At 58.7% G+C, this 27,438-nt stretch overlaps 2 protein-coding genes across 3 annotated transcripts; one reads left to right on the plus strand and one right to left on the minus strand.

Annotated features, from left to right (window-relative positions):
- Positions 1 to 243: 243 nt before the first annotated feature.
- On the plus strand, positions 244 to 5,880 carry LOC142819468 (chemerin-like receptor 1). Of its 2 annotated transcripts, none has more exons than XM_075906912.1 (2): positions 244 to 400; positions 3,557 to 5,880. In XM_075906912.1, exon 2 carries the CDS (start codon positions 3,564 to 3,566, stop codon positions 4,500 to 4,502), a length of 939 nt encoding a protein of 312 aa, XP_075763027.1. In that variant the 5' UTR covers positions 244 to 400; positions 3,557 to 3,563; the 3' UTR covers positions 4,503 to 5,880. The 2 variants fall into 2 exon arrangements, with proteins under 2 accessions (XP_075763027.1, XP_075763028.1); XM_075906913.1 differs by having other exon boundaries at positions 270 to 400; positions 3,560 to 5,880.
- PPP2R1A (protein phosphatase 2 scaffold subunit Aalpha) lies at positions 5,876 to 22,116 on the minus strand. Its single transcript, XM_075906911.1, has 15 exons — positions 21,957 to 22,116; positions 16,895 to 16,985; positions 16,395 to 16,495; positions 14,942 to 15,174; positions 13,733 to 13,880; positions 13,475 to 13,630; positions 12,460 to 12,574; positions 11,919 to 11,989; positions 11,427 to 11,561; positions 11,133 to 11,306; positions 10,826 to 10,886; positions 9,017 to 9,171; positions 8,229 to 8,371; positions 7,939 to 8,030; positions 5,876 to 7,439 (listed from the first exon to the last, which is right to left on the minus strand). Exons 1-15 carry the CDS (start codon positions 22,107 to 22,109, stop codon positions 7,423 to 7,425), a joined length of 1,845 nt encoding a protein of 614 aa, XP_075763026.1. The 5' UTR covers positions 22,110 to 22,116; the 3' UTR covers positions 5,876 to 7,422.
- Positions 22,117 to 27,438: the final 5,322 nt, after the last annotated feature.

Genomic DNA, 27,438 nt, shown 5'->3' on the forward strand with positions numbered 1-27,438 from the left:
GGAGCGGGAGGGAGCGGGGAGTAGTGGTTAGAGCGGAGCGGGGGGGGTAGTGGTGAGGGGAGCGGGAGGGAGCGGGGAGTAGTGGTTAGAGCGGAGCGGGGGGGGGAGTGGTGAGGGGAGCGGGAGGGAGCGGGGGGTAGTGGTTAGAGCGGAGCGGGGGGGGGGTAGTGGTGAGGGGAGCGGGGCGGGGGGCCGGGCCAGCTTTCTCCCCAGAGCCGCGCAGGCAGGGAGGCGCAGACGCGCCAGGCAGCCCCTCAGCCGCTCGGGCGCAGAGGCAGGGAGCGAACCCAGGCGCCCGGGCTCCTCGCGCCCCCTTAGCCCGGGACCGGCCCGGGGGTTTCACTCCGGGGAGTCGCCGGGACCCGCGAAAAGCAGAAAGAAAAGCGCCGGGCGCCGGCAGGTGAGTCCCGCCCCGGGCTGGGAACAGGGGGGCTGCAATGGGGGGGAACAAACCCTCCCTGGTGCCCCCCGCCTGGAGTCCCGGCCCCTCAACCCTGGAGCCCGCTCCCCTCCCAGAGCTGAGAACCCAGGTCGGACGCCCCCAATCCCCCTCGCCCCCACTTCCCGCCCAGAGCCGGGGAGAGAACCCAGGCCCCCTGCCACGCAGCCCCTCCCCCACTCTGCAACCACTAGACCCCACTCCCCTCCCAGCACCAGGGCGGGAACCCAAGCGCGGGGGCTGTCAGTCCCCTCCTTGCTGCACCCCCAGGTCCCCAGTCCCCTCCCAGAGCCGGGGAGGGAGCCCAAGGGCCAAACGCCCCAATGTCCCAACCCCCTCCCAACTGACAGAGCACTAGGGCCCAGCAGCCCTGATCACGCCCTACCCGCCCTCCAAGCGGGGGCCCAGCGCCAAGCACCACCGCCCCCGGCCCCGCACCCAGCTGAGCTCCTGGCCCCAGGGGGCTGGGAAATTGACGCATTAGGATGGGAACGCAGGGCCCAGCTGGTTGTTTGGGAACAAAGACGGGGGCCTGCGGTCATTGCAACTGCGCCCATTAGCGTCACTAAGTGAGCGGGGCTCAGCGCAGAGTGGGGAAGCTCACACCCACCCACACACACACACACACACACCTCCACCCCTTCCTGCAGACACACACTCCCCACCCTTGGAGCAAGGACACACACCGATCCCTTCCAGCAGAGCGAGAGAGAGAGAGAGAGAGAGAGAGAGACACACACACACACCCCCATCCCCCCTTCCAGCAGAGCGAGAGAGAGAGAGACAGACAGACAGACAGACAGACACACACACACACACACTCCACCCTTCCAGCAAGGACACACACACACACACACACACACACTCTCCCCAGCCACCATCCTGTCCCTTCCAGTGCCAGCTTGTATCTCCTCCTGGCCTTCAACTAAGACCTCCAGCATGTCTCAGTGAGTCTTGGTTCCTAGCCCCCCCCCCTCCCCGCCCACAGCCAGGACAAAACCCAGGAGTCCTGGCTCCCACCACCTCCAGGAACCAGGGAGAGAGCCAAAGCCTGGGGCCTTTCACAGCCAGCTAACCCTGGGGACTGATTTAGCTGTTGCTGCTCAGAGAGTGGAGTCACTGCAGCCAGGCCAGCGCGCTGAAAACAGCCACTCAGGGCAGCGCAGCCACAGCAGAGGGTGGGTGTGAGTTACAAAGATCAGGAATAAGCAGAATCTCTTATCGCTTCTCTAAATCCCTGGTGCACCCACACCCGTCCCAGGCCGGAGGAGACCTCAGGAGTCGGCAAGTCCCAGCCCCCGCCCAGCGCAGGACCAACCCAACTAGCCATCCCAGCCAGGGCTGTGTCAAGCCTGGGATTTCAAAACCACTGGGGACAGAGATTCCACCCCACCCCGGCTAACTCGTTCCAGGGCTGCTGCACCCGCCTCAGGAAAGACTTTTTCCTAATATCCAATCTAGACCTCCCCCAGCGCCACGCGAGACCATTGTTCCTTGTTCTGCCATCTGTCACCCCTGAACACAGCTTCGCTCCAGCCTCGTTGGCACCTCCCTTCAGGGAGCTGAAGGCTGCTACCACATCCCCCCTCACTCTGCTCTTCTGCAGACTGAACAAGCCCAAATCCCTCAGCCTCTCCTCATAGGTCACATGCTCCAGCCCCCAAATCATTTTCATTGCCCTCTTCTGGACTCTTTAAAATCTCTCTCGCTGCGATCCTCGCAATTAGAAACCAGTAAGTCTAACGTCAGTACTGGGGAAATTAGCTGAAACCGTAGGAAGAATAACATTGTCCAACGCATGGATGATATAATTTGTTGGGAGAAAGTCAACACGGTTTCTATAAAGGGAAATCATGCCTTACTAATCGGCTAGAGTTCTTTGAGGGAATCAACAAACAAGTGGATAAGAGGGATACAGTGGATAGAGTAAACTTAGATTTCCAGAAAGTCTTCGACAAGGCCCCTCAGCAAAGGCTATTAAGTAAAGTAAGTTGTCATGATAAAGGAGAACGATCGCTTCTCTAGATCTGCTGGCAATGCTCCTCTTAATGCACCCTGCTATGTCATTAACCAGACTCTCATCCACTGGACTCCCCAGGCCCTTTTCTGCCAAATGGCACCCTCAGCAACTCTGCAGGTAACACGAAGCTAGGGGAGAGGTAGACATGCTCGAGGGCAGGGCCAGGCTGCAGAATGACCTAGACAAAATTGGAGGATTGGGCCAAAAGAAATCTGAGGAAAGTCAACAAGGACAAGTGCAGATCCTGCCCTTGAGCTGGAAGAAGCCCATGCATTCTTATAGGCTGAGGCCTGTCTGGCCAAGTAGCAACAAAAAAAATGATCCATGTTTGGAACAGCGACCATATGAGAAGAGATTAAAAAGACAGACCCTTCATTTTAGAAAAGAGGAGACTTAGGGTACGTCTAGACTACATGCCTCTGGCGCCAGAGGCATGTAGATTAGGCTACCAGACATAGGAAAATGAAGCGGCAATTTAAATAATCGCCGCTTCATTTAAAGTTACATGGCTGCTGCGCTGAGCCGACAAACAGCTGATCAGCTGTTTGTCGGCTCAGCGCGGCAGCCATGTAAATTTAAATGAAGCGGCGATTATTTGAAGCGACAGAGGCATGTAGTCTAGACGTACCCTAAGAGGGGATATGATAGAGGTCTATAGAATGATGACATGTGGAAAAAGTGAATAAGGAAACATTATTTACTTGTTCCTATAACACAAGAACTAGGGGTCACCACCTGAAATTAAGAGGTAGCAAGTTTAAAACAAACACAAGGAAGTTTTTCTTCACTCAGCGCAGTCAACCTGTGGAACTCCTTGCCAGAGGACACTGAGAAGACCATGACTTGAACAGGGTTCTAAGAAGAGCTAGATACATTCATGGATAGGTCCATCAATGGCTGTTACACGAGCAAGGGACACCAGCTTGGCTGTATCAGAGGCTGGGAATAGGTGACAGGAGGGATCACTGGACGGTTCCCTGTTCTGTTCCCTCCCTCTGGGGCAGCTGGCATTGGCCGCAGTGGGCAGACAGGACACTGGGCTGTATGGACCTTCGCGCTGACCCAGCCTAGCTGTTCTGATGACCCTCTCTCTCCAGCAGGGCAATGCTGCCCGTGAATGCCACGGCCGGGGAGACACCACTGCGCCAGGCCATGAAGATCACCACGGCCGTGGCCTTTGGCTTCATCTTCCTGGCAGGGGCGGCCGGGAACGGGGCGGTGCTGTGGGTCACGGGCTGGAAGCTGCGCTGGACCCCCAACACCGTGTGGTTCTTCAACCTGGCCGTGGCCGACGTGGCCTCCACCTCGCTCATCCTGGTCACCGTCCTCTACCTGGCGCTGGACTTGGACTGGCCCTTCGGCTCCGTGGCCTGCAAGTTGACCAACTGCCTTTTCGGCCTGAGCCTCTGCAGCGGGGTCCTGCTGCTCAGCGCCATCAGCGTGGACCGGTGCGTGGTGGTGGTGGCCCCGGTCTGGTGCCGCAACCACCGCAGGCCACAGCTCAGCTGGGTGGCCTGTGCCGCCATCTGGGCCCTGTCCCTGGCCACCTTCGTGCCCAGCTCCTTCCTCTTCTCCGAGCTCTCCTGGGAGAGGAACCGGAGCTCCTGCAGCAACCTGGACATCTTCCAAGACTGGAGGCGCCAAGAGGCCGAGATCTTGACCGTGTTCATCTTCCTCTCCCAGTTCCTGCTGCCCCTGGTGGTCATCTCCGTCTCCTACTCCATCCTGGTGGTGGCCATGAGGCGCAAGAGGCTGGCCAAGTCCAGCAGGTCCCTCGTGGTGATCACCAGAGTCATCGTCTGCTTCTTCCTCTGCTGGTCGCCCTACCACGCCTTGGCCCTGGCCAGGGTCTCCGCAGTCCCCATGCCCAGCGCCGTGCGCTTGGTGGCCATCCCCCTCTCCAAGTGCCTGGCCATGCTCAACAGCTGCATCAACCCCCTGCTCTACGTCTTCGCGGGCAGGGAGTTCCAGGACGCCGTGCGGAGGCCCCTGGTGCAGGCCTTCAAGGCAGCTTTCGAGGAGGCCCCGCCGGCCCATGTGTGAAGGGGGAGCCGCCGCGCTGCAGGAAGGGGGGTTGAGGGCTCCCCCTAGCAGGCTGGGCTGGCCCCAATGCCCCAGGGCAGCACTAGGGGGCAGAGCTGCAGGGGTGAATGCCCTATTCCAGGCCAGGACTGAGGGGAGTTCTCTGGTGATGCCCAGCCCTAACCGGGCTGAGATGGACATTTTCCCACATCACTGCCCTCCCCCTCCTTTCCCCTCAGACTGGGGGCAGAGCCCTGGCTGGAACCAGACCAGAAGCCCCACGCCCTGCCTGGGGCTAGCAAGTGCGGCTCGGAAGGAAATCCCACACTGCTCCCGAGCACCAGACTGGGAAACTCGCCACAAAACTGGAGGAAAGAAGTGCTGGGTTGGGTCCACCAGGACGTTTCAGGGCAAGCGGGGCTCAAACCCCCACTCTAAGACGTGCCAATTCATTTACAGCATCGGAGCGGCCTATAAGCCAGAACCCCCCCCCCCCTCACCCCCAATACAACAAATGAGACTTTCCCCTCTGGTGCAGCAGACAAGCAAACCACAGAGACACTGGGGACCTTTCGGCCACCGAACCACAAACCAGCGCAGGCCGATTCCTGCCTTCGAAAAACCTCGGTCCCCAAACGCAAAACCCATCGGCAAACCAAGAGGGGAATTTGGAAGTGGGAAAAACGCCCAACACCCAACCCCTGCTCCGCTGTGAACGCCCTCTGCCCGGCCACTGCCCCAGCTGGGATCCATTTCCAGCCCTCCGGTCCCCAGCACAGACGCCGGCGGGCGAACCTCGGCCAGCACTCGGAGGGGACCCCCGCAGTGGGGGGAGGGCGCTGTACTAATAGGGAGAGGTGTGTTAGCCGATCTCTGGGCAATCGAGGAGGGGCCTTTCCTCTCCAATGGGGCACCGTCCCAGGATGGGGATCTGGCTGATTCGGGGGGGGGAGGGCAAGGACTGGCCCTCAGGGCCCAGCTGCTGCAGCACGTGTCGGGGAGAAGGGAGCCAGACCTCCCCGGAAATGGTTACCAAGCCCCTCAGCGCTTGGCCTGCGGCCCTAGCCGCTCCCAGCCCACAGCACCTTCAGCCAACCCCTTTTGCCACCAGCAAGGCCCTGGGGGGCTTCAAAAGGACACGGGATTCGCCTTTATGGCCTCTCAGCTGCTGCCGTGCTCTGGCCCTTGATAAAGGCTACTCCACCCCAGCAGTGGCTGCATCTCTACCCCAGGGCAAGGGGCCCTATTATAAACAGCACCCGTGCCCCCCAGAGACAGTCGCATCCCCGCACCAGGCAAGTGCTCCCTGTATAAAACACCCCCCAGAACGACCCAAAGTTGCTTCAGCGCTTTGTCACTCCCCCCCAGCGCTACCCCCACCACTGCCACAGAGGAACGGTCGAGCATTTTTTTAATCATGGAGAAGAAAAAATAATAAAACAAGTTTACACAAAAAAACCCCATTGGATTTAAAGTGACATTTCACTGAGGGTGTGAGGAGGGAGTGGGGCTTGTTAAGGGGCAGAGGACCCTCCAGGCATTGCTCAGTGCATGACCACCAGGGCAGGAGGGGAGGGGAGGGGAGGGTCCCGCTGGGGCTCAGGCATTTGGTGGCAGGGTGGGAGCAGGGGTAGCTAAACACTCCTTGACTTCAACAGGTCACACCCCCTTCCGCACTAGATGGCTCCGATTCCCAGCCCTGCCCGGCGAGGGGCACAACCCCGGGGCCTTCCAGCAGGGTCAGGGGGAGGATGGAAGCCCCCAGGCAGGAACCCAGGGGATTCTGCCCCATCAGCTGTACCTGAAGGATTGGGGGGTAGGGGGAAAGGCTGCTCCGTACCCCTGCAGAGGCCAGGAGCCGAACACCAAACAGATTTTAGCTCCATGACACAGCGAGGTCACAGCCTCCCCTCCCCTGCAAGCTCCCGGCTCCACCCTCTGGGGGCAGCTCCCTGGGCTTAGGGCAGGGATCAGACCTGCTGAGGGCTGGCTGGCAGGCAGATCTGGGAAGGTAGCAGAGCCGCTGGAGCTGGGCCAGGCTCCGATCAGCCTCTCGCACCAGGGAGATGGCCGGGGCAGGCTGGATTTCAAAGCTCCGTGTCCCAGGGCTGAGAAATGCCTCCAGCCCCAGAGGGAAACAGCCACCTGCGGGAACCTGCCCGGCCCAAAGGTGAAACTGACGAGGGAGATGCCTCCAGCCCAGGGTGAAACTGACCGGAGCGGTGTTAAAGAAACCTCATCTCCAGCGGGAGGGCCCCTCTCTTCGCTGCTGGAAACCTGCCCCAGGGAGGCTCTGGGGCTGGGGTGAGTTCTGCTTCTGGGGGACCAGCAGGATTCACTAGCCCCACCCCCAGGGCTCCCAAAAGGGGGGGGCAGGGCCTACGCCAGCCAGGCTGCGTCCAGGGGTGGTTAATGCTGCAGGGACAAGACGGAGGCAGATTTCAGCGGAGGAGAGAGAGGAAGCTGCCGGAGGAAGGGAACGCAGAGGAGAGCAGGCGGCGGTGGCATTGTACAGCCCAGGGCCAGCTGGGGGCAGAGCTGATGTTACCCCACCCGCCCCCCTCTCCCATGTGGTGGGGGGAAGGGGAGGGGAGTGAAGCTGCAGGGAAGGGATGTGCAGCACCAGAGGGCAGGAGCACAGGGATGGAGGACTCCGGGAGCTGCCCCCAGGCTGCAGTGTCTGAGTGGAGGAGGGTGGGGGGGGACCGAGTGCTGCACCCCCCCCAGGAGGAGGTGACCAGATAGGAGAGGAGCTGCTGGAGGGGAAGGGCCACGATGCCTTGGCCGAGCAGGTGGCTGATCGGGTGAGGAGGGGAGTGCTGGGCCGCCGGGCACCCCCGCCCGACAGGGGCTCATACACATGCACAGAGGCTGGGGGGTTGGGGAGCGAAGGTCCGACGGCGGCCGGAGATCAGGGAGACGACGGGGCGTGTCCTGAGGGTCAGGCCAGTGCCAGCACTGCGGGGAGGAGACAGAGGGTCAGACCACAGGTACACGGCTCTCAGCCCCCGAGAACACCCCCACCTCCCCGGGCTAAAATCCTAGAGCCCAGCTGGGGGGGGAGGGCAAAGCAGCCCCTTGGGAGCCCAGAAGCCCCCTCCCCCAACACAGCCCTAGACTTGCCTGCCATGGGGGGGCAGAGCCCACTCAGTGGGGGGCAGACACTGGTGGGAGGAGAGAGCATCCAGAACCTCCCCTTTGAACTGACCCTTTGGGGTCTCCCCTGCTCTGGTCACCCCACCGTGCACAGCAGAGGGGGCCTTTGACCGAGACACCCCCGAACAGCATCACCCGCCCAGCAGACGTGAGTCCCCCCACAGCTGGGGGAGAGAATCGCTCCAGACCTCAGCTACCGCCCCCACCCCAGACCGGGCCCCACGAGCTGGATCAGCCGGGCAGGGCCCAGTGAGCCCCCCCAGCAGGGAGCCCCCAACCCGGTCCCAGCCTCTCCCCGTACCAGTCAGGGCCTCCTGTGCGAAGTATTTGACGTCAACGTCCTGGTCCTGCGTGAGCTTCTCCAGCACCGGCTTCACCTCGTTCTGCAGGGTGCTGCGGGGGGCAGGGGGTTAGCAGGACCCACGAAGGGGGCAGGAGCAGAAGAGACTGGAGCCCTGGCCCAGGGAACCCCTTCTCCCCCCCTTCATAGCTGCTGGGTGGGGACAGCTGCAATTGGGAGCCCCACCTCCCTCTGCCCCGTCCCCAGGACTCCAGCCTCCTCCCAAGCTCAGCCCCGCCCCTTGGCAGTACCTGTTGTCCAGGATTGGTCCTATTTTCTGCAGGGACTTGGCCACGTTGAAGCGGACGTTGGCCACGGCGTCGCCCGCCATGCGCAGCACAGTGGGCAGCATGTGCTTGGTGGTGATCTCCTGCCCGCACACCTCCGAAAGCACCTGGGGGAGGCGGGGAGGGGACGTTACGCCGGCGCTGAACCTGAGCCCACGGCGCAAATCAGGACCCAGGCGTCCTGGCTCCCAGCCCCCACCCCTATGGCCCCGCCACGCCCAGAGCCACGGCAGAGCCCAGCCCCCCACCCCTATAGCCCCCGCCACGCCCAGAGCCACGGCAGAGCCCAGCCCCCCACCCCTATGGCCCCGCCACGCCCAGAGCCACAGCAGAGCCCAGCCCCCACCCCTATGGCCCCGCCACGCCCAGAGCCACGGCAGAGCCCAGCCCCCCACCCCTATGGCCCCGCCACGCCCAGAGCCACGGCAGAGCCCAGCCCCCACCCCATAGCACCCGCCACGCCCAGAGCCACGGCAGAGCCCAGCCCCCACCCCTACGCCCCCGCCACGCCCAGAGCCACGGCAGAGCCCAGCCCCCACCCCTACGGCCCCGCCACGCCCAGAACCACGGCAGAGCCCAGCCCCCACTGCTCCCACCCCTACGCCCCCGCCACGCCCAGAGCCACGGCAGAGCCCAGCCCCCACCCCTATGGCCCCCGCCACGCCAGAGCCGCGACAAAGCCCAGCCCCCACTGCTCCCACCCCTACGCTCCCGCCACGCCCAGAGCCACGGCAGAGCCCAGGCCCACTCACGTTGATGCAGAAGAGCGTGGTCATGCGGTGCAGGTAGTTGGGGTCGTTGGACATGGCCAGCACTTTGGGGATGATGGTGGCGTGGGCCCAATCTTTGCCGAATTTCTCCACCAGTTTCTTCAGGTTGCTGGTGGCTGCCTCCCGGATAGCGTAGACTGGGGAGGGGGAGAAAACACATCGCCGGGGTCACCGGGGCTCCGTGCCAGCCCTGACTGACCCCCCACTCTCCACCCTGGGAGCTGGGCCAGGTGCTGTCACCCTCCGGATTCTGAGCCTTCAGGGACTCCTGCCCCTCCCCAGCCCCTTTAGAGAGATCCCGGTCAGTCCCCTCAGGGCTTTGCTCCCCCAAAGGGCCCGTTCTCAGCGGCGCTCGTCGGGCGCCCCACAAAGCACTGGAGAAACACACAGCGCGGGTCAGGATTTTGCCCTGATGCTTTTGGGAATTAACACGCAGGCGCCTACTGCCGCGGTGACTTGCTGATTGTCCATAATAGCCCATCAGACACTATTAAAAATCCCCACCTGCCCCAGGGGTCGGGTTTGCGGCCAAGAGGGCTTGGAACTGGCGGCTCATTTCAACAAGAGCTGAGCAATTTACACCGTCGGCATCCAGAAGGGTCCAATTAGATCCCCCAGCGCGGCCTCAGCTCAACACAGGCTGTTCCATGTCCTCCAGCTCCCCCTGGACTGAGCCCGGCCACTGGAGGGAGGCTGGGACTCTGCCTGCTGCTCCCTCTGCCTGCTGGCCCAGCGCTCTGCAACCTTGGGGTGCGTGTGGAGCCCCGACGAGTTTCAAATGCAGGCGCAGAGCCCCTGGGAAATCTACGACGCGGGCGGCAGACCCACCAGGCCACCGGGCTAGACTGAAACACCCTTTGCTCATCAAGACTGGCGCCCCGCAGATGCTCCAGGCCCCCATTGGCTTTGCCTCTAAGCCCTCCGCCTCCCCGGGAGTGGGAAACATGGGCGCATTAACCACCCACCTGGGGGCAACAGGGCTGGGGAGGCGAGAGGGGAGCGCGGCAAAGTCCTATGTAATGCCACACCCACAAGGGGGTGCCCCCCCATTTCCAACCCTGCTCCGGAATAGCAAAGGCAGGTCTAATGCTACTCTCTAGCCCTCTTTCCCACCCGCTGTGGGGGGGAATCCTCACCCCTGCCCCCAGTCACACCTTCCAGGAGCATTCCCCCCCACAAACTGGCCCCCTCTCCAGCACAGCGGCAGACAAACAGACAAGGTTTGGGGCCCACAGCACTGAGCCAGACACAGAGCTGAAGAGGCTAGTCAATTGCAAAGCTGCCCTGAAACTGACCAGCTTCTTGTGAACCGGATGCCCTGGGAGAAGGGACCTAGATCGTCCTGGCCATGACAACGAGGACCAATTGGAAGGGGCCATAAAGCCCCAAGCGGAGGATCTGGGAGCCCTTCTGCTTGGACAGGCCAAAGGGTGATCACTGGCAATCAGTTACAGCTAAATGGCTTGTATTAGAGTAGGAGCCAGCCTCTGTAGTGCCAGGCCCTGTCCAGCCGGGGTCAGGGCCCATTCGGCCAGGCGCTGCAGTCAGCGAGGCAGGCCTAGCCCTGAAGAGCACAGTCTAAAGGGAGGAGTCGGAGCCCCGATTTCTAAGCACAGACCCACACGGGGTCACAGCCAGCCACAGAACCCAGGCCTCCTGCACCCTTAGAGCCCACGTCCCGCCACGGCTCAGAGGGGGCAGGCTCTGCCCGCTGGTCACTTGGGACGGCTCCACCCTGCAGCCCCCCACGGCTCCGTTCCTGCTCAAACCCAGGCGCCCTGAGCCACTCACCGTGATCCACCAGCCACGCCATGCACAGGGAGTTCAGCTTCTCGTCAAAGAACTCCACGCCCTGCCAAGGAAGAGCCGGTCAGTCCGGGCCCTGGGAAACCAGCTCCAGCCTCGTTCGGAGCCCAGGGCTCCCTGCAGCCCAGCGTCCCACAGGGCCACCTTGGCCTGCTCTGACCTGGCAGGAAGCCTGGATTCTCTCACCGAGCCCTCCCCAGACCCGTCCCTGCTTAGCGAGACAGGTCGTCACCCGCTGGGCCTGCCCCCCAGCCTGGCTCCCAAAGCCGGCGCGCTGCCCACAGCCTCTTACCAGCTGCCCGGCCAGCAGGGGCATGTACTCGATGATGGCCAGCCGCACGCGCCACTTGGCGTCCTCGGCCAGCTCCACGATGGCCGGCAGCAGGGACTGCGAGAGCTGCCGGATGCCGATCACCTCGTTGACACAGTCCAGGTTGGAGATGATGTTGAGCCGAACCTCGGGGCACTGCGGGGGGAGCAGAGCTGAGTGAGGGAACCCGGAGCCCCCACCGGAAACGGCCCCCCCCCCGAGACAGGCCCGGCAGGCAGCCCACAGCTGCAGCTGGCTCTGGGGCGGGGCACTCACCTCGTCCTTGAGCTGGGCCAGGAAGAGCGGCAGCAGGTGCTCGATGGTGTTGTCCTTGCCCAGGATGGGCGAGAGCCCCATGATGACGGAGGCCAGCGCCGACTTGACGTGCTGATTGGCGTCCGACACCAGCTCCTGTTGGGGGGGGGGGGTGTTAACGCCGACGGGCCGATGCCTCCCTCAAACCCCCAGCCCAGCTGGTCTCTTCACCCCCGTTCGCCCTCCAGCCATCTCCTTACTCCCCGGCCCAGCCTCCTGAACCACCCCCGGCCTCCCAGATCACCCCCATGTACCCCTGCCCTTGCCTCCAACCTGTGCGCCTCCCCCGTTCTCACACCCGCCTGCCCCCACCCCGCCATGCCCTACACGGCCCCACCCTTCCCAGAGCTCCTACCCCCTCGCCCCACCCCAAACACACTCACTGCCCCGGCCAGCAGCAAGCGCTCCACGCTGAGCCCCGCCCCGCCCCACCCCGCTGCCCCCAGGCCATACCTTGATGCAGGGCAGGATCTGGGTCATGATGACGTTCTCGCGGCAGTCGGCCGAGAGGTTCTCGCAGAACTCTGGGGAGGGCAGATGGTTAATGGGCCGTGGGGTTAACGAGGCAGGAGCAGCTCCCGGGGGGCTGGGCCAGCTGCTTCCAAAGCACGACGCAGGGCACAGGGGACCCGAGTTCTGACATGCGGCAAGGGACCTGGGCTCCCCCCGCCACTCCCCTGCAGCAGCGGAGAGGGCAGGTCCTACCCCCTATTTATACCCCTCCCCCAACACTCCTCCACGGGCCAGGGCCAGGCTCAGAGACCGACACCCCACCCAGCACAGCAGGACCCTCCCCCATCTATTCCGTCCACCAGCCAATCACCCAGGGCTCTGGGCACGGGGAGCCCAGCCAGTGCTCACCCCCCCCCCCCCCCGACACACAGCTACACGCCCTCTCCTCCCCCCCCCCCCCCCCAAGAGTCCAGCTCCGGCTGTGTGGACCGTCCTGATCCTTCCCAATCCCCCACTCGGACCCAGGGGACCCAGGGCTGACCTTTGACCTTGTGGGAGGCTGCAGCCCGCACCTCCGCCTCGCAGTCCTTCATGAGGTTCTGGAAAGCCGGCACCAGGTCTGTCTTGGTGATCTCAGGCCCCACGGCTTTCTGGAGCTGTGGGGGGGAAGGGCAGGGGGTCAGTAGGTCAGAGTTCAGATCAATAACCAGTCAATTTCAGCACAGGACAAACCGGCAGGCACCCCCCCACCCCATGACCTCCACACCCTGCCAGTGCCCCTCACTCCCGCCCCACAGCCCCTGCCCCCCCCGTCCCCCCAGTGCCCCTCACTCCCGACCCACAGCCCCTGCCCCCCCAGCCCTGCCCGTGCCCCTCACTCCCACCCCACAGCCCCTGCTGCTCCCCCAGCCCTGCCAGTGCCCTTCACTCCCGCCCCGCAGCCCCTGCCCCCCCAGTGCCCCTCACTCCCGCCCCACAGCCCCTGCCCCCCCCAGCCCTGCCAGTGCCCTTCACTCCCGACCCGCAGCCCCTGCTGCTCCCCCAGCCAGTGCCCCTCACTCCCGCCCCGCAGCCCCTGCCGCCCCCCAGCCCTGCCCGTGCCCCTCACTCCTGACCCACAGCCCGTGCCCCTCACTCCCGACCCACAGCCCCTGCCCCCCCCAGCCCTGCCAGTGCCCTTCACTCCCGCCCCGCAGCCCCTGCCCCCCCAGTGCCCCTCACTCCCGCCCCACAGCCCCTGCCCCCCCCAGCCCTGCCAGTGCCCTTCACTCCCGACCCGCAGCCCCTGCTGCTCCCCCAGCCAGTGCCCCTCACTCCCGCCCCGCAGCCCCTGCCCCCCCCAGCCCTGCCCGTGCCCCTCACTCCTGACCCACAGCCCGTGCCCCTCACTCCCGACCCACAGCCCCTGCCCCCCCCAGCCCTGCCAGTGCCCTTCACTCCCGACCCACAGCCCCTGCTGCTCCCCCAGCCCTGCCCGTGCCCCTCACTCCCGCCCTGCAGCCCCTGCAAGATTAGGTCACCACAGATGGCTGGCCTGAGGAGGAAGCAGCATTTACCTCTGTGAATTTATCAGCCACCATGTACCGGACCCGCCACGATTTGTCCTCGGCCGCTTGCCGTAGCGTGGGCATCACCAAGGACTCCAGGTCCTCCTGGGGCAGGAGCTGAGCGATATTGACGCAAGCCTCCACGGCCAGCAAGCGCACTGAGTCCTGCGGGAGAGCGGCAGGGACGGGGTTAATACCAGACCTGGCTCCCCTCCCAGAGCCAGGGAGAGAACCCAGGAGCTCCGGGCCCCAGCCCCCGTGGCTCACCTGCTCGTCCGAGGCCAGGTTGGAGAACATGGGGATAATCTCGCCCTTCACGTGCTCCAGCTCCAGGACCTTGGCGAACTCGCCCAGCTTGGAGGCCGCCGCCCGCCTCACCATGGGGGTGTCGTCGGAGCACAGGTTCCGGAAGTACCTGTCGGGGACGGGGAGTGAGACCCCTGTAGGGGCCCCTCCCTGCTGCCCCGCCTCACTCCCTTGGGCCCATCAAACCTGGGATCCCGCCCTCTCTGCCGCACTGGGGCACCGCCATGAGCCCTGCTAGCCCCATGTCCCGCCCCCCCTCCTTCTCTCCACCCCCTGGGACCACCTCACCCAGCACCCCGCCCCTCAGATGGCACCCAGCACAGGTGGGTGAATCTCAGATGCCTCCGATAAGAAGATGGAGATTGATCCATTTATGGAGACGGATTATGACATAACGGGAGTTAGTCCCAAAGAGCCGACAAACAGAGCCCCGCATGGATACAAAATCTGTACCCACACCTACGAAAGCGACCCGCGGATATCCATGGGCAGGGCTTGCCAAGCCGCAGCGAGCCCTGCTCACCAGCTGCGCGATTCAGCACGCTGCGCATGCGCAGACCACGCTGTGCAAGCGCTGATCACGCTGCGGTGCTGTGCCAGCGCTGATCACGCTGCGGTGCTGTGGCAGGCTATAATCTACTTGCCTGTGACGAGTAGATTACCTAAATCAGTGGTCCCCAACCTTTCGTGGCTGCCGGATGCCCAGGAGCGGGGCCGCTCACATGCCAGCCGTCTGGGGGCAGGGCTGCTCAGGCGCTGCACTTCTGGGGTTAGGGCCACGCCCATGCGGCACGCCCAGGGACGGGGGCCACCCACGCACCCTGGGCCCAGGGCCGGCACCACGCACGTGCCACGGACAGGGGCGGGGCCAGCCCAGATGTTTCAGCGGGCGCACATAAGTGTCCCGGCAGGCACCGCGTTGGAGACCACTGACCTAAAACGTCAAGCCGTGTCCATGGGTAGAAAGCAAGGATCTGCAAATCAGCAGGGCTCTAGCTACAGAAGTCGCATCCACGTCCACAACCACAAAAGCGACCTGCGGCTACCGGGGGACGTCCACAGATTTGCAGGGGTCTGCCTCCCAGCCCCACCCGCCCCAGGGCTCTCAGCCCCACAACCCTCCCTCCAACCCAGGCACTCCCCCTCCCAGCCCCACAAGGCCTCACTCACTGCCGCAGCTCCGCCTTGACCGAGCTGGACACGCGAGGGTAGCAGACGCTGAAGAGGCCGCAGGCCGAGGTGCGGGAGGTGAACCAGTCCCCCCCTGCCAGGCGCTTCACCAGGGGCACGAAGTGGCCTTCCAGGTCCGAGGGCGAGTGCTCGTGGGAGATGGCGCGCAGCGACTCCACCGCCTTGTCCCGCACGACCGTCTCCTCCACCGTGGCCAGGCTCTCCAGGGGGGGCTGCGGGGTAGAGAGAGGGAGGCTGGAATGATTCCCCTTCCTGTTTGGGAGGGGGAGAATCCCAGAGTCCTAGCCCCCAGCCCCTCCCACCCCCGGACCCCGCTGAGAACTGGGGAGAGAATCCTAGAACACCAGGCTCAGTGTTTCTCAATGGGTGCTCTGCAGAACTCCGGGTTTCCACAAAGCAAAAGTAAGGGTTCCGCGAGAACCCAGCACTCCCCCGCCCCCTTCTTAAAGAGACAGACAACTTGTGGCAGGACTCGGCGTGGGGGATTTTTCTTTTTTTTTTTTTGCTCGACAAATCATGGTGGGTCGTATTTTGGCTCGGAACCTTGAAATTCTTACAAGCTAAAAAGGGTTCCGTGGCCAAATAAAATTGGGAAACACTGGACTAGCTCACCCCTGACAGATTCAGAGAAGGGCAACTAAAATGATTAAGGGTTTCGAACGGGTCCCATATGAGGAGAGATTAAAAAGACGGGGATTTTTCAGCTTGGAAAAGGGGAGACTAAGGGGGACAGGATAGAGGTCTATAAAATCATGAGTGGGGTGGAGAAAGTGAATAAGGAAACGTTATTTACTTGTTCCCATCATAGAAAAACTAGGGGCCACCAAATGAAACTAATGGGCAGCATATTTCAAACAAATAAAAAGAAGTTTTATTTGAGCATCGTTAATCTGTGGAACTCCTTGCCTGAGGAGGTTGTGAAGGCTATGACTATCCCAGGGTTTAAGAGAGAACTAGATAAATTCATGGAGGTTAGGTCCATAAATGGCTATTAACCAGTCTGGGGAAGAAACCGTGTCCCTGGCCACTGTTTGTCAGAGGATGGAGATGGATGGCAGGAGAGAGATGGCTTGATCATTACCTGTTCGATCCACTCCGTCTGGGACACCTGTCATTGGCCACTGTGGGCAGACAGGGTACTGGGCTGGATTGACCTTTGGTCTGACCCAGCCTGACCGTTCTTATCTAACCTGCTCTTAAATATCTCCAGGGATGGAGATCCCAACCGCCCCCCTCTCCCCCCCAGACAACTTACTCCAGTGTTTAACCACCCAACTGGCAGGAAGCTTTTCCTAATGTCCAACCTCAAGCTCCCTTGCTGCAGTTTAAGCCCATTGCTTCTTATCCTGGTTTTTCTTGTCCACCCAGGTGTCCTGACCCCCAGTCCCCTATAACGAGGCCCCATGCCCTAGGGGGCAGGGATCTGACCTACCAGTAGGCAATGCACATATTCGGGCCCCCCGACCAGAGTGGTGAAGGTCCCCAGCTGTTCAGCCAAAGCCAGCAGCACCTCGTCCTCATCGTAAATCGTATCTGCAAGAGACGTGGCGAGTGAGCAGGGAGAGGAAGGGGCAACAGACGCCCTGGAAAGGGGCCGGGCCAGACGCCTGGGTTAGAGGGGAACCGAGAGCTGGCAGGTGCCTCCGGACTCACCAGCGCAGGGATCAACAGTAGCATTCCAGAGCCTGCTCTTGTCCTGACGGGGGCAGAGTCCCACCTCCTGCCCCGCCCGTAGCCCTGCTCTCCGCCACCAATACTGGCTATTGCTATGCTCTTTTTAAGCAGCACAGATCAGCTGTGCTTTACTGAAGGGCAAAGTGAAGGGGGAACCCAGGAGTCCCGGATCCCAGAGCCCCCTGATCCAACCTACTTGCCCGACTGCCCTCCCAGCCCCGAGGGGAGAACCCAGGAGTCTGGGAGCCCTCTGGCTACCTGTGAGGAAAGGCAGGAGCTCGCTCCGGGTCCTCTCCACGCCGAGGGCCAAGGCGATGGTCGAGAGTTTCTTGATGCTGTTGAGACGTAGCTGTGGAGAGGGGAGAGTGGGTGAGACCCAGGCGACCGGCGCGGATGGGGAAGGGGGCGCTAGGCTAAAACCTAAGTCAGACCCCAGAACACGGCGATTTCAACCAATATTTAAATCCCCAAGCAGGAAGCCTCCATTTCAACCACCAAATTAAAGCAACTTTCCACGTGGACTGCTGGGACTTTCTAAAGAAAGGTGCCTTCTCGCTGGGCCATTAAAACACAGATTGCAGCTTAATGGATCTTTTTGCTGCTTCAGAGGGGACGTCAGCCATATACACGGATTTCAGCAACTCCAGAGCACAGTATTTTCAGAAACTTATTAATTGCACATGCAATGTGTTAGAAAAGGTGACTGAGCAAGGCACATTCACCAGCTAAGCCACTTCTGGCCGCATCAGGATGGCGCCTGGAATTTAATTACTCACACAAAACAGCATGTGCATTTGTATTAAATAATCCCTCACACAGAAGTGCAAGTTCTCCGTCCCCGCAGCAGCCAGTCCTTAATACAGTACGTGACCTACTGAGGCATATTTCCAGAGCTTAACGTCAGACGTTAGATTTTTTTTCCTCCTGATTTTTTTTCTTTGCAGGGACAAGCAGCCTCTTAGTCAAAGTTTGAAATAGAACACAAAAGCTGAATGTCAAAGTTTTCAGAAACTCCTAAGTGCAGGCCTGAACACACCGTATTCAACTCAGCTTTCCTTTTAAACAGGCTATTTAAAAAGCACTTGGGAATCCAACCACTCAACCTGTAAGAAGCCTCCAATTACTCTTCTGGACAAATGTTTCCCCCTTGTCTCCCTTTGCTTCCCTTATCAATTTCCTACAGTTCACTTTTCATCCTCCAACGTGTAATTTTCATTTTTGATAGCTGCCTTCATTTTCCTTTTACACCACATGAGGTTTGATGTGTTTAAATAAATACGGCCTTCTTCCTTGATTGGGGCTTTTGAGGCATCAAAGAGTTCTTAAACAGTGCCCAATTATCAGTTACATTTCCCGATTTAATCCCCCCCTCCCCCCCCAGTTGATTTGGCTTGTTATTGTTTTCAGCTTTGTGAAACCGGCTCTCAAAGCACCAAGTAAAACCCGTCTCTCAGTGACGTGGGTTTTATTCTGTCTGTAGACTATAAATGTGGCCAAGTCACGATCACCAGCACTTACATTACAAATAGTTTTCAGGTCTGTGATCAGTTCCCCTTGAATGAGAAGGGCTAATACAGAATCCCCCCACGTTCGATGCAACCCGTTTTGAGTTAGAAAGCTGCCTCTAGCACTTCAATTCCAGCGATGTTTTAGACCCAGCAGCCTGAATGGTGCAGCAGCGTATAATCGAACTGAAGCCCCCATGGGAAAGCAATGTCTTTTCCCCTGCACATTCCAGATTCTGTTCTCCAGTGTGGTCTGGTGGCCAACAGCCAACCTCAACTACTTTCCTATCTTGCACTGCCTCTGCTGATCCCTTCAAGAGCTTTTTCTTACAGTGACTCTGAACAGGCAATGGCATTTCTGAGTGCGCCCTGCCCTTCTGATCCTTCCTAAATCATTTATAAATGAGGTTTTCAGCCTCTTTCATTCACAGACCCCTAAACAATTTCACACGGAGGTGAAAAATCTGAGCTGTTGTCTGGGGGACCTCATGGGCCTGTGGAGGACAAGCTGGAAACCGTCATTCTGTGGTAACCACCGCTTTCTGCAGATCTTTCATACAGTGTGGGGACTCCAGCAGCGCAAGGGCCTGTCACATTACCGAATTGGAGGGAAGCAGCCAGATCGCTGCTGCACCCCTAGGTGGGGGTGCTGGCCCCAGAAATTGGTATGAAAGGGAGCCATGTGGGGTATTGAATGGGAGCTTGTTGTTTTCTGATCCTGTGTACACTGTTTATGTGAGTATATAATGTCTGTGTGTGTAGATCTGTAATCTGTGTAGAAACTGAAGATTTCCCTGCATGTGGTTAAGCATTGGGCAGGGCCGAGCCCGTGGAGCCTGTGAACATGCTAATTACCTGTGGAACAATGGTTCTCAATGGGCCAAAGACACACCCAAAGAATGGGGGCTGTCCTGAGAGCAGCCAGCAGGGAACACAGAGAGGCTGAGGACCAGGTGACCTGCTACATACTAGAAGAGGCCAGGAAGGGGGTATAAAGAGGCCATGCGGTCGATGCCATTTTGTTCTCAGCTCAGCACTTCATCCCAGAGGCAGCATTGCAGGGATTGAAGAGCCCGGAAGACCTGTGAACCCATCCTGATCGTAGGATGTGCAATAAGAACTTTTAAACCAGCAGCTGCAACATCTCTGCTAGAGCCTGCATCGAGAACTGGGAGATTCGGTGCATGTAACGTACTGTACTTTAACAACCTTACTCTCATGCTTTTCTTTCTTGTAATAATAAACCTTTAGATATAGATTCTAAAGGATTGGCCCAGCGTGATTTGTGGGTAAGGTCCAGAGGGTAAATTGACCAGGGATCTGTGGCTGGTTTCTTGGAACCGGACAGAACTTGTTCGGCGTAGGTGGGATTGGGTGCTAGGACCCCCCACCTGTGTATGAGGCCCGGGGCCATCTGGGGCACGGATATTGCTGGGGTGTCGGAGGGGTTTTGCTCGGGAGGCTTCAAGCAGGTTGCTGAAGCGCTCTGTGAAACTGGTTTTTGGCCTGTGTGGAGAGGTCGCCAGTCGGGGGCTGTAAGGAGCCCCGGATTTGAGCAATTCGCCCTGAGCGGACGCACTCAGCTGTGCCCAGACACGGCCCGGTCCGCCACAGGGCCTCAGGCTGAGAAATACTGGGTTGTGACATTCCAGGTGTGCAACTCATCCCGGGGGGTTTCAGTAATCGAGTGTATGCTCAGAAACGCGTCATTCCAGCTTCCTTGGTTTTTAACCCGAGCACCTGGAGTCAGAGCAACGACAAGTCAAGAATTTCTTCGCTTCACATCCTTTCGCTCCTCGATTTTGTTCTCAGCATCTCAAGTCTGGGCTCAGTGCCTGTATCTTCCCTCTTTCTATCCGCCCCTTTCCTTGTTAATTTAACGCCCTCCTGCCTACTCCAGAGAAGGTTGGGCTCTCTTCCAAGCTATGCAGCCAACAAGCCCATAGACAGTGGACAAATGTTTGCATTCAGAAGGGAAAAGAACTGGAGTCCTCTGCTCTAATGCCCAACACCCTACCCCCCTCCCAAAGCTGTAGCTAGAACCCAGGAGTCCCAGCTCCCAGTTCGTCCTAATCTACCATCTAGACCCACACAACCAATGATCCCTTAGAGGGAAAAAAATGGTGCACATGACAAAATGTATTCTGCACAAGGCATGTGCAGATATGCACCACCAGTAGAAACACACGCTGCCGGCTGTGGGCGCTCTGCTACTCAGCTGCATGGCATCTGAATCTGTTCTTGAGCTTACAGGGAATACTGCTCACAACCTTTCCCAGCATTGGGAAGGGAACCCAGGAATCCTGCACTTTGGGTCTCCTTCTTCTCTAACCAATAAATCACACTCCCCATCCCAATCCTACATGCAGCCCAGAGGCCTTCCCCTTTGCAGGGTGTACTCCCACTCCCTTTCACTATGTCACCACCGGGGCATCCTGTCTGGCCAGTTCTGATCTTCCTGACACACCCACCCTGGGAGCGACTCCCTGGAGATAGCCAGGGAGAGAAGGGATTGGGAGAAGACAGACACCCCACCCCTAGGTATGTGCTTAGACCCCCAATGAGGTTCTAAAAAGTCATATGTGGATCTAACACCCTCCCCCTTTAGCTCCACTCACCCAACAGGCAACCCCCTTCCCTACTGGGAAACTTCTGCTCTGCTCCCATGTCCTCCATCTCCCACCACCCTCAGCCTCAGCTCACAAACTACCTGATCCCACAGGCACCCCCTGCAACAAGCCCCCTCTCCCCCAAACAGGAAGTCTGGAACCCAAGCCCCCTCTCCCCCAAACAGGAAGTGACCAGAGGCCTGTGCCCTCTCCATATGTACCATGGTTATAAAGCAGAAACTTTTCCAATCAGGCAGCTACTTACGGGCTAGTCCCAGGACTGGTTCCCCCGGGGGAAGTGCCCTCATCACACCAAAGCCTTCCCCAGCCAATTGACCGCAGCAGCTCACCGGTGGCGGGAAGGGAGGGGGGGGCCACGGGGCACAGGTTTTTGCAAGCTTGGGACACAAGTCATGGTGGCACGTAGTAAGGTGCTGATGGGGAGGACGCCCCTGCGATTGGCTATAGGGAGCCAACCTGTCCTGGGGTGCGCCACCACCAGCCACATTCAGCATCTCCTTGAGGAGACCCAGGATTGGCTCCCACAGGGACAGGCGCCTCGTGACAGACACTTCCCCCAGCCAATCACAGAGTGTGCAAGGATGAGTGCCCCCCCCCCCACTAGACCACAGGGAGCCCCCCAGGGAGAACCCCATTTGTCAGGGTACACCCTGCAGCGGTCTCTGTGATTGGCCAGACTTGGGGCGGGGCATGGTATATTGTGGGGTCAGGGAGCCAATTATCAACCTCCTGCCACCCACCCAACCCTGGAGGGGAGGAGTCAGAGCTTGTGATTGGCTAGGTTGGGAGAATATACCCGGGAAGGGGCCAATCAGACACCCCCTCGCGCCACACCCTAGGTCACGTGAACCAAGGACCAGGAGTGATTCCACCCCCACCCCCACCCCCGACACCGCACGGCCAATCAGGGCTCAGCGATCCAGGGTAAATGAAAAGAGCCTGGAATGAAAGGAGCAGCTCAGCCAATCAGGGGGCTTCTCTCATCTGACCCTTAGAGCTGGGGGGGATCAGACGCCCCCCTCATTCGCCCCCCTCCCCATGCAGCGCGATGCGACGCTCCCACCCAATCAGGCGCCGCCTCTCAAGGCGCAGAGCGGGGCATGGGAGGCGGACAGTGATTGGGCGCCGGCCGCGCGCTCCGCTCGCCCCGCGGCTGCCCGCCGCCTCCCCCGCCTCGGCTGGCACCTGCACGTCCTCGTTGCGCAGCTCGTCGATCAGCACCGCGATGGGGTAGAGTGAGTCGTCTCCGTCGGCGGCCGCCATCTTAGCTCCCGGCTCTAGCACTAAGAACGGCGCGGGGTGGCCTCGGCCGCTTTGCAGGGGCGGCTGCGCACTCATTGGCTGACGGCGACTGTAGTCCCGCCTGCCTTTCAGCTCATTGGCTATTCCGGCACCAGCCTCGCCTGTCGTATCATGCCATTGGTTGGTACCTGTATTGGAGCTGGAATCCCATTGGTAGAGAGAGCTGAACCATCTGAATTATTATTGGCTATTGCTGTGTCTTTCTCCCGCCCACTTTCCGTACTCATTGACTCTAGATGCGCTAACCCCGCGCCTCCCGTAACCCCATTGGCTAAAACCCCAACATAATCCCACCCTAGCTAATACCCAATCAGCGGAGTAGAAACCAGCGCCGCCTTCACTACACTTCAATTGGGTAACGTGCCCGTCAATCATACCGTCTTCTAAGCTATTATTCATTAACAGTTCCTTAAACCCGCCTCCTCCCTTAAACTATTGGCTGCGGCCTCCAGTCGTCCCGCGACTTCTCGCAGTTTATTGGCTGCTTTTCCTGAGTGACAAGGAGCAAGAACCTTCGCGATGAATGGGCAGGAGGGCAACTAAACTAAACTTGATGTTGAGGGCGGGACCCCGAAGGGCTTGCAGATATGTTGCCCGGAGCAACAGTGGCGTCGGCCATCTTGGATTCGTCCCCATGGCAACAGCACTCACAGTACAAACACAACAATGAGGTCGGCCAATTGGAGTGTACTAAGGCCCCCCACAGTGATGTCACAGAGCTGCTGAGATGTCACAACACCCATTGTGATGTCACAACACAATAATACCACAGCTTGCACCATAACATCATGCCTCACCTATGAAGTCATGGAAATGTAGCCGTGTTAGTCTGGTGTAGCTGAAACAAAATACAGGACAATGTAGCACTTTAAAGACTAACAAGATGGTTTATTAGATGAGGAGCTTTCGTGGGCCAGACCCACTTCCTCAGATCAAATAGTGGAAGAAAATTGTCACAACCATATATACCAAAGGATACAGTTAAAAAAATGAACACATATGAAAAGGACAAATCATATTTCAGAACAGAAGGGGGATGTGGGGGGGGGGGGGAAGGAGGTGAATGCCAGTGAGTTAATGATATTAGAGGTGGGGAAGGGTAGATGTCTGTGAGTTAATAGTATTAGAGATGATAATTGGGGAAGCTATCTTTGTAATGGGTAAGATAGCTGGAGTCTTTGTTAAGTCCCCTGCGGAGAGTGTCGAATTTTAGCATGAATGCCAGTTCAGAGGATTCCCTTTCAAGTGCAGATTTGAATGTCTTCTGAAGTAGGAAGCAGGTTAGCTTCCCCAAACCTCCTCTGCACCCCAATCTCCTGCCCCAGCCCAGAAATGTTTGGGTCACAATGAGGTGTGGGGTAAATCAACTTGTGTTAAACCGAAAACAAAACAATGTCAACATTTTCAAAGATCCAAAAACTTGGGGGAAAATTGTTTTGGCTCAAAGTAAATGTTTCATTTAATTGTTAAGCACTTTTAAAAACATTTTGCCAGGCCTTAAAAATAAATTACATTTCCGAGCAAAAAGCAGCTTCACACAGAAATATCAAAACATTTCTATTGGCAAACGTTGTAATGGAACATTTTGACTCTTTCCCAGAATTTGAGGAGGTTTTTTTCCTTCAACGTTTAAACAATTCAGAAAAATCAGCACAAATTCAGGAAAGTTTTCGTGTCATTTTGAACTGGTGTTTTTCAACTGAACAAAGATTTTCCCAGTGCTAGGTGGGAACGATCTTCAAAGTTATTGGGTTTTGAGGTCTGTTGTGAAGATCGGAAAATACGGGTATTATAGTCAATTGTGTACTCTCTATGACCTAATACCATGTTCGTCCTTGGAGTGTCAGAGCTCCTATCAGTCATCATAAACATAAAGCAAACAACATCATAACTATCAGAAAAACACACACAATCTATAATAAAATCTCAGAAGGGGAGTTGTGTTTGTTTTTAAAGTTACAGACTATGAGCAGTCCTGTGGCACTGTAAAGACTAACAACTATATTATATCATGAGCTTACTAACTGATCTGATGAAGTGGATTTTATCCATGAAAGCTCATGATTTATTTGTTAGTCTCTACGGTGCCACAGAACTGTTAGCTGTTTCCCAATATTTAATAGTCATCAAAATATTACAAGCAGCTTCCATGTGCTTCCAGGTGCATGGGACAGATCTGGGGCAGCAGGGAGGCAGCTGCGCATTCAGCTATATGGGCCCATAGGTAGTGCCCTGCAAATCTGTAGCTATCCGTCTTCTAGACACTAATGCAGATGTGGATACAAATTCCATATCCATGTAGGGCTGTGCCCATGGGTCTGATGCAGGACGGCTGTCCAGCAGATGAAGTCTCGGTTCTCATTTCCCCATTCCAGTGAGAGTCTTTGTTTTCCTCTGCTCTTCCCGCAGCAGAGCAACAGCCCCATCTACATGCCTGAGTTAGTAACCACAGATTTCCTGGCATCTGGTCTGTCCTTCCATTTGCTTCAACCACAGGAGTAGGGTGATCTGGGTGAGAGAGACAAATAGAGCTAGAGAGGGCATTTGGGGATAGATAGAATCATAGAACTCTAGAACTGGAAGAGACTTCGAGAGGTCATCGACTCCAGTCCCCTGTCCTCAAAGCAGGACCCAGCACCGTCTAGACCAGGGGCTGCCAACCCATTTAACAAAGAGAACTGAAACAGCGGAGGAAGAAATGCGAAAAGCCGCACCAGAATTGTCAAGCACAAAGAAAAAAAAAAGAAGGCTGCTCCTTTAAGAAACAAGCTTGGGCTTTTTGGCCATACCAGGCTCCCGTCGATGGAGGCCGGAGCCATTGCAGGAGGCGCAGGAGCGGCTTTGCAAGCTGCGCCTTTGGGAGAGAAGAGCCGCATGCGGCTCGTGAGCCGTGGGTTGGCCACCCCTGGTCTACACTATCCCTGATAGATGTCTGTCGAACGTACGCTTAAATATCTCCAGTGATGGAGAGTCCACAACCTCCCTAGGCAACTTATTCCAGTGTTTTATCACCCTGACAGTTAGGAAGTTTTTCCAAATGTCCAACCTAAACCTCCCTGGCTGCAGTTTAAGCCCATTGCTTCTTGTCCTATTATCAGAGGCCAAGGAGAACAATTTTTCTCCCTCATCCTCGTGACGCCCTTTTAGATAACTGAAAACTGCCATCATGTCCCCTCTCAGTCTTCTGCTTTCCAAACTAAAGAAGCCCAGTTCTTTCAGTCTTCCCTCATAGGTCATGTTCTCTAAACCTTTAATCTAGACCTCTAATCCTTCTCCAATTTCTCCACATCTTCCTTGAAATGTGGTGCCCAGAACTGGACACAATACTCCAACTGAGGCCTAATCAGCGCAGAGCAGAGCGCAAGAATGACTTCTCGTGTCTTGCTCACAACACTCCTGTTAATGCAGCCCACAATCATGTTTTCTTTTTTTGCAACAGCGTCACACTGTTGAATCATATTTAGCTTGTGGTTCACTATGACCCTAGATCCCTTTCTGCAGGACTCCTTCCTAGACAGTCGCTTCCCATTCTGTGTGTGTGAAACTGATGGTTCCTTCCTAAGTGGAGCACTTTGCATTTCTCCTTATTCAACTTCATCCTATTTACCTCAGACTATTTCTCCACATTGTCCAGATCATTTTGCATCATGGATGCTGTAGGTATAATACTGTTACAGGTAGCGGGCAAAGGAACATTTCTCCCTGTATCATAGCCCACAAGAGCAGCAAACTATTTTTCCATTGCAACTAAGAAATAACCTCAGCTCATTTAGCATTTAGCAGGGGGAAGAATCACTGTCCTGTTGAAACTGCAGAGGGGAAGCACAGGGAGGCCAGAAAGAAACTCCCAGTAACAGAATTCAGCTGGGGTACCAGGGCTTGCAGCTGATTCTTGGGGGAAATACCACTGGCTCTACCATCAGCATGAGCAGTCAAGGCCTCTTACCCTAATTGTCCCTCTGTGGACGCAGAGCTGTACTGGAGCATTGGGGTCTACACCCGTGGTCCCCAACATGGTGCCCGCGGGCGCCATGGCGCCCACGGGGGCACTTGCATGCGCCCACCAGGTGCTCGGGGCTGGCCTGGCCCCGCCCCGGGCACATGGCGTGGCGCTTGCGGGGAGCGTCGGCCCTGGGCGCGCGGCACTTGCAGGGGGAGGGGGAAGCCCCGGCCCCGGGCGCGCGGCGTTTGTAGGGGGGAAGGGGAAGCCCCGGGTGCACGGCGCTTGCGGGGTGCTTGCAGGGGGGGGCCCGGCTCCCCCCCGGGCGCATGGCTATGGGGGGGCCCCGGCCCCGGGCGTGTGGCTATGAGGGGGCCCCGGCCCCAGGCAAGCAGCTATGGGGGGGGTGTCCCCGCCCCCGGACGCCAAGCGGGCGAACGGCCACGCCCCCTGGCGCCCGACAATCTCAAAAGGTTGGGGACCACTGGTCTACACCAATCTGGAGGGGAAAGGACCCTCTACTGCACCCCCTAGCACAGGCACTGGCTATGAGGTGGGGACACCCCTGATAAGTCACCCAACCGGCTGCCTGCATCACAGCGCCCCTAGCACTGCTCAGGCATAACCACCCATAAAGAATCAAACCCCAGATCCCAAAGTGCTCTGGGCTAGTGATGTTAAATATCAGTCAATTGAATAGTCGAGTAACCCTTTGCCCCCCCTTCCTCTTCCCACTAGGCACCCAGGCTCCTGGCAGGACGGGAAGAGGCTTCGCACAGCTCCCGCACTCCCAGGCTAAATAGGGCTTGGGGGCGAGGCAGCGTGCAAAGCCTCCTCCAGCCCCACCCCCACCAGAAGCACGCGGTACTTCCATGCTCCTTGCAGGGCGGGAGGAGGCTTCCCGCGCTCCCCTGCCCCCAGGCCAATCGGAGCCTGGGGAGCTGCACGAAGCATCCTTCGCCCTTCTCCCACCCTGCGCAAGCGTACGGCACTTTGAAGTGCCACGGGCGCCTCACAGGGTGGGGGGAGGAAACTTCGCGCAGCACCCCCGCCCCCAGGCCAATCAAGCTAATCAGACCTCGGGGGCGGAGGAGTGCGTGACGTCTCCTCCTGCCCCGCGAGCAGCACATGGCCGCATGCTCTTGGCACGGCAGGAAGAAGCTTTGCATGCTCCCCCACCTCCAGACCCTAATTGGCCTGGAGGTTGGGGGAGCGGCAGGGCCTCCTTGGCTGAGATCAACCCGCCTGGCAGGCCGGATCCTGCCCACGGATGCCCTTTTGCCCACCCCTGCCCTAAGGCCAGATTCACAGACAGACTTCCCCTTCCTGTCTTGAAATCTCACCCCAGCCCTCGCCCTCACACCCATGTCTGCTGCCTGCCAGGCTGGACTCCAGACACACCCAGCTACCTATCCTCACCTGGCC

The sequence above is a fragment of the Pelodiscus sinensis genome, chromosome 24 (assembly GCF_049634645.1).
Source record: "Pelodiscus sinensis isolate JC-2024 chromosome 24, ASM4963464v1, whole genome shotgun sequence".
Lineage (NCBI taxonomy): Eukaryota > Metazoa > Chordata > Testudines > Trionychidae > Pelodiscus > Pelodiscus sinensis.

Excerpts from the sequence above, each read along its gene's own strand:
- LOC142819468 (XM_075906912.1), top strand. The coding sequence starts at position 3,564 with ATGCTGCCCGTGAATGCCACGGCCGGGGAGACACCACTGCGCCAGGCC.
- PPP2R1A (XM_075906911.1), bottom strand. The coding sequence starts at position 22,109 with ATGAGTGCGCAGCCGCCCCTGCAAAGCGGCCGAGGCCACCCCGCGCCG. Across the intron at positions 15,175-16,394 it reads AATATGTGCATTGCCTACTG|CCCCCCCTGGAGAGCCTGGC; the intron begins GTAGGTCAGATC and ends TCTACCCCGCAG. Across the intron at positions 8,372-9,016 it reads CCACGCTCTTCTGCATCAAC|GTGCTTTCGGAGGTGTGCGG; the intron begins GTGAGTGGGCCT and ends CGCCTCCCCCAG.